The following is a 6,235-nucleotide window of genomic DNA, read 5'->3' on the forward strand; positions in this document are numbered from 1 at the left end:
AGAGAGAGAGAGAGAGAGAGAGAGAGAGAGAGAGAGAGAGTGAGAGAACGTGCGAGACTTGCAAAACGTTATCAAAGACCTAATAATTATAAAAGACATAATAAATAAATTAACACGTTCCTTATTATTTTTAATACGTTTTTAATATTCTATCAATGTATATGTAGATTAACTTAATCTCGGTTTAATTTATCCTTTTTCTATTGCTCAGAACTAGACAAAAATAAAAAATAAGTTAAAGCAAGGCTGAAGTTAATCTACATTGACAGAAATAGACATAGATAAAATATTTCATCTTCGTTTTCTATCCGTGCTAGAATTGAACTCAAATGTCATGCAAGAACTTTAATTATTGACATTCCATTACTTTCTTTTATTATGCTACGAAACTCTCTTGCATGCTTGAGAGAATCTATACCGCGCTACAGGGCATATACATAGATCATAAATCACTATTATGCGTTCAATTAGTCGTTAGTTACAATCGTTGATTTTAAAACATGGCTGACAGATTTGCTGTTATAAATCGGCTGATCGCATGCGATGTTGATAATATTTCCGCTACTGGAAATATTGCAGAAGGTATTACTTCTGTCTCCTTGTTGCATGCTTGGCTGTCCTCTTGATGACTCATACTTACTCCTTTTCGCGGCTATCGCGGTAACGACTACTTTATGTATGACACCGGTATGATGTCCCGGCAGATATATTTCCGAGATTAGATACTCGGTATCTACTTCACTTCGGCGTAGAAAGTTTATCTGGCGTTAATAGCTGCGTTGACCGGTATTAGCACTCGGGCGTTAATCAGACTTTTATGAAACGCTTCGATTGGCCTCAATAAATTTTGCGTCCGCTCAATTCCAATGAGAATTTTCATTTAATGGCAATAATCGTGCATATCGGATACGTAAATCCGTATCATTATGCTTTAATTGCGTGCGTCACTGATTCAACATCGAGAGGATCTAATTAACGGAAGAAAGGCGTGGATCGCTTGTGTTTATCAAAAAATTTTATGATCGCCGATTATTGTTGATTTTGTTCCGTTTTTAAATGATTGTATTTATTCTCCATACAGGCATAGAGTACGGCACGAAGATTCCGCGAACACCGAGCAGGCTCAAATCCATTCCTGCACTTATAAAGACTGCGATTTTAAGACGAAACTCGGTTCGAATCTACGGAGACACATGCGACTGCATACAGGTATCAAGCCGTTCAAGTGTCGACATTGTCCCTATGCCAGTAATACTTTGGTAAGTTATTATCATCGAATACAATTATTTTTTATATAACAAAAAATTATAAAGGACCCTTGAAATTTAAACAATAAAGAACAGATTAATAGATGACTGAAAGGGTAATATATGATTTTCTGATGGATATAATTAATTGAAAGTAAATATATTCTTTACTAGAAATTCTTTGTACACTAATTACCGAGCTATTACTCTCAGTTTTTTAATCTGTAATCTGTATTTTCTATGTGTTCTTATTATGTAAGATGTAAGTTAAATGTTATTGATGAACCCCATTGAGCGAACAGAGAAGTACAAGCTTTATCTTATTTAGATTTATCTTAGTTTCTATATATCTTAATTGAAGATCAGATTATTTGATGGCATTATTTTTTAAAAATGAAGATCACATTGAAGAAACATTCGCGAAACATATTATGCGAAAAGCTAAAACCAGTAGCACATTACGTGCATTACGTGCGTGCATTTGTGTTCAAAAGACCTACCGCACGCACACGCACACGCGTTCTCGCAACACGATCGTCATCGGGGTTCAAAGTCTTCGCTCGCGGTGGCGGCTCTCTCCCGGTTGACTCGCACCCCGCGATCCCGCGGTCCAATTTTTGTCCTGCTGGTGCCGGGCTCCGTGGCGTAAATTAAGCAGAGTACAACCTTAACGTTTGGACTGCGCCGCCGCCTCTGCCGTCGCGCCGGCGAGGCGCGATAAGATAACGAGTTAATTGTGCCCACTGGATGCCCACACGCACGCACGGCCCAGTCATACCGCGCGGCCGGTATGCTAATGCCCTTTGATGCTTCAGTCGGGATGCGACTCGCATACGAGGTCTCCGTGTCTCTTTGATATAGCGACATAAACTCATTCCAGTGGTTCTCATTTGCGTTTGCGAACACATCGATCGGTTTATTCGTCCTCGATCTGAAATGACAGAGTCTTACATGTTGATACATTTCTAATTGTAAGAGAAACCGAAGATGAGAGAAATTGTAAGTAGAAACCGAAGAATTAAAAATAATTCCCGCTTCGTTAATTCTTTCCGATAATTTTTTTTAGAAAGAATGTTAAATTAATTGATTAAGAAAATCTCTTTTTGTAATACTTTGCATTTTTTATATTAGCGCTATTATATTTTGTAGTTTTAATTATTAAATTTTTTATCTTTCATAATGAAAAAAAATATTGATTTGAGATTAAGGAACTAGTTATTTCAAATATAAGTACGTATGATGTACGAAAATTTTTTGTAATTTATTTTATTCTTTGATCAAAAATAAAACATTTTGGAGATCATTTTTTAACTTCTAAGCTAAGATTATAAAGCTATTTTTGCAAAGCCATTTTATTTATATTAGGATTCATTGTTAATAAATTACTAATCAATATTTATTATCCATAAATAAGTTTTTTATAAAAATTTTCCTTGTACGATTAGTTTTACATTCACTGTATATTGAATTAATTTCATGAAGTACTACATCTATGGGATTATCGTCTAATTAGCCACTTTAAAGTATCGACAAATAATTGACGACATTCGCGCAAATGATGAAAGAACGTAATCAGTTGAAAATGATGTATCCCGATTGCGAGTAGTATCGCCAGTACCTGGCGATAGTTATTTGCATAGTACTTTAATAAGATAGGGACACGTGCGAATAGCGCACTTAACGAAGAAATTCTCTCATATAGAGGATCGCGAAACTCACCTTGCATCTATAAGATTATACGTTTTCTTTTCTCTTCCTTCTCGTTTTCCTCGTCGCTATGATTTATCTCGGTTAGCCTCTTTTTGTCGTACACACTTCTGCTCTCGCTTCGAAATCATCCCTCTAACCCCCGCCATCGACTCGCTACCGGCGGCACTTGGAAAACTTTCGTCGAGGGTGGTAAGTTTCCTCAAGCCGATACCAGTTAACATCGAATCCGGCACTTACGTCCTGCTTTCCACGTCGGTCGCTGAGAGTTGTCGAAAAGTCGCATGTTTTATTTCAACACGATGGACTATAATCTGCGGTACATGAATGTTAAAGTAATAAATTGAATTTCTCACAATAAGAATTAAAAATAGTTTTATTAATTGTGAATTAATAATGAAAATTTAAAATGTAAGAATGTAAAGATTTCGAATTATAAACGATGTCATTGTATTTATTTGTGGCATTTGTATTTATATTAATTTTTATTTTATGAACTAACTTATTAGGTATTCCTATTTTAATTTTCGTTTACATGGTAAATACAATGTGTATTTTTTTTTAATTCAATTAATCTAATTTATTCGAATCTGCTTGAATATACAATTTGTCACATGTAAGCTTTAATAAAATCAAGCCTTTTTTACAATTCGATATCATGTAATTCATTATCACACGTGTACTTTCCTTGCTTGCCTTTTCAAAGTGTACAAAGATCGAGTTAGTAGACTGTATAGGGATAGATACATTACAGGGTAGGTACTGTATAGGGGGGTAGGTACAACCGAGTCTACATTAAAAACAAAACATTCGAGGCACGTGTAAACGTGTCTAAACATGCAATAGAGACTGCCGCTCAATCTTCTTGAACATCATCCAAGTACTTTCGAGTATCATTTTATCCTTGTTTAACATTCGGTAAACAAGGACAAAATGGTACTTAGAAGTACTCAGATAATGTTTTCGAACACAGCCCGCGTGATATCTCGATGCAGATATATCTCTGTCAAAAGTTGTGACACATTTTCCAAAAATCACATAAACAAATATTTTTATACTTGAATTTTTTATTTTAGAATTATAATTGGCGTGTTTCTTTTTGTCTTACAGAAAAGAACTAATATCGGCAAGTGTAAAAAATGTGAAAAGTATTGAAGTATTCGCAGATGTATCAAATGCTGCAAAAAAATTTTAGAAAAATACAGAAAATTAACTCGTTACACAATTTATTTTTAGTAGAATTAGAAACTTGTTTATTGTTTATTACTCGATAAATTCTGGCTTTAATACATGGTGGAAATGTTAGAACTTCAAATTCAACTTCAGGCTCTTCAACTTGGCTCTTTGCCAAGTATAATATATTAGAGAACAGAATACGTTTCTTCTAACATCCTCTTACTTCTAACATCTTTCTCTAACATCTTGCTACTTCTGTGAATACCCGAAAATTATTAGGCTCGTAAAATTACCATTCACTCTCAACGACGATCGTAAATATACGCCGTGCGTCCTTCCATCTCAGACGGTCTATAATAATGCAGTTTCTTGATACATATGAGGAGGAAGAGAAATTAAATTCATGGCAATTCAAATCAATCGGCCCAACGAAATCGGCCTCATGTTAGATTTGCGTGACAACGCGCGTCCGCTTCGCCGATTCGCGCGACCGCCCACGGCGGTGTGAACGAGGCTTAATCTGCACGCCCGTCACGGAGCAGTGCCCGCGGAAAGATTTACTTATGGGAAATTAAATTTGATGTTGCCGCGCGTTGCCATCAGCGGCTCGTATAAGCCCGCCTGGTAGGAAGATGTTTACGACTACGGCCGGCTACTTAGCCCGGAGAGGGTAAAGCGTCTTTAAACGCGCCAACGGCGTAGCCAATGAACGGCATCCGGTTTTGCGGCGAGCCGATTCCTCGCACACAAGTAAGGAATATATCCACAGTACGTATCCAAATGCAACAAAATGCGAACTCGATCCGAGACTTGACTTGGTGAGACCCGTGTTCGATCGTGGTAAAAGATTCTTTTGCATGTACGTGCGCGCGCGTGCGTAAGTTTCGAGCTCAAATCAGCTCGAATGAAATTTTAATAGCGACGCCCGAACGGCAGGTAGACTCGTTCAGTCGAACTCGATGAGAGCTGCGTAATCGAACAACGTGCTCGTAAAACGTGCTCGATTTGTCTGATAAAAGCCGTTTAGCTGTTACCCATTAAACTGGGAATATCGATTATTGATTGGCTATTAATTATGCGATCGTTAAAAACTAAACACAGCGAGATTTTTACCGATTATCAGCAGTCTCCGTTACGGAACTTTTAGTCTATTTAATTCCCAAGTAACACACAGCGATTCTTAATACAAAGTGTTAAGAAAGCGCATATAAACGCTTATTTTTAGCACTTTGTAAGTGCTGTGCTACTTGGATTGATCTAATTAATTGTTTTTGATTTTTTTAATTGTAGATAGATCTGATTAGTAATTTTTGTTTTGTAGATTATGGAATTTTTGTGTTTGTAGGAAAATCTCCGGAAGCACATATTATCGACAACTTTACATCCTGGTAAAACAATTTATGTATGCGACTTTTGCAACAAGGAGAAAGAAAAAGAGATGGAGCCATTCGGCACAAATTTTGCCAAACAACTTCGTGCTCACCTACTGGAAGCTCACGTTGAAGACTTTCCTACACCAAATGATGCGACCAATTATACGAATAACATTTTTAACCCAAATTAATAAAAAAAAGCGAGGAAGAGATGTTTACTTACTTTTAAGACTTTATTAAATCAGCAATTTATAATTGCTTATATGTATTAATATGTTAACATCACATATCTAATTGTAAACTTGATATGATTACAAATATACCTTCCTTATTAAATAGAATTCTTTCTTTAAGGAATGTAAGGAATGTATGAGTCTTGAGGAATGATGATCTTGGGACATTTTTCTAATTTTTGTTATGATTTGGAATGATTTTATGTTTCATAATCTTATTTTTTAGTTTTTGTCCTAAGCCAATGATGCGTAATCTTATTTAAGGATTATTTTCAGAGGATTTACCATTTTTAGATAAGTTTCTCAGGTCGCATATATTTATTTTGTTTGTAATAAATAGAAAATGATTATATTATTTTTGATTATGAATCGGCCGAAAAAATTCACAGATGCGCACAAAACTCACAAGTTGCGCATCACTGTAAGCTAATTATATCCAGCTTATGCTAAATTCAAGTTGCAATTTTTCATATAATTAAAAATTGTAAAACTTCTCCTA

The 6,235-nt window shown here is 35.7% G+C and overlaps 1 protein-coding gene across 1 annotated transcript in view; it reads left to right on the top strand.

Moving 5' to 3' along the window:
* The window catches only part of LOC105618533 (zinc finger protein 600), a 36,983-nt gene extending 31,289 nt beyond the window's left edge, over positions 1 to 5,694 (top strand). Inside the window, exons 7-8 of the mRNA XM_012200066.1 lie at positions 1,082 to 1,259; positions 5,476 to 5,694. Coding sequence (XP_012055456.1) covers positions 1,082 to 1,259; positions 5,476 to 5,694 — 397 coding nt within the window. The remainder of the gene's footprint in view (positions 1 to 1,081; positions 1,260 to 5,475) is intronic.
* Positions 5,695 to 6,235: the final 541 nt, after the last annotated feature.

The sequence above is a fragment of the Atta cephalotes genome, assembly GCF_000143395.1.
Source record: "Atta cephalotes unplaced genomic scaffold scaffold00017, whole genome shotgun sequence".
Classification (NCBI taxonomy): domain Eukaryota; kingdom Metazoa; phylum Arthropoda; class Insecta; order Hymenoptera; family Formicidae; genus Atta; species Atta cephalotes.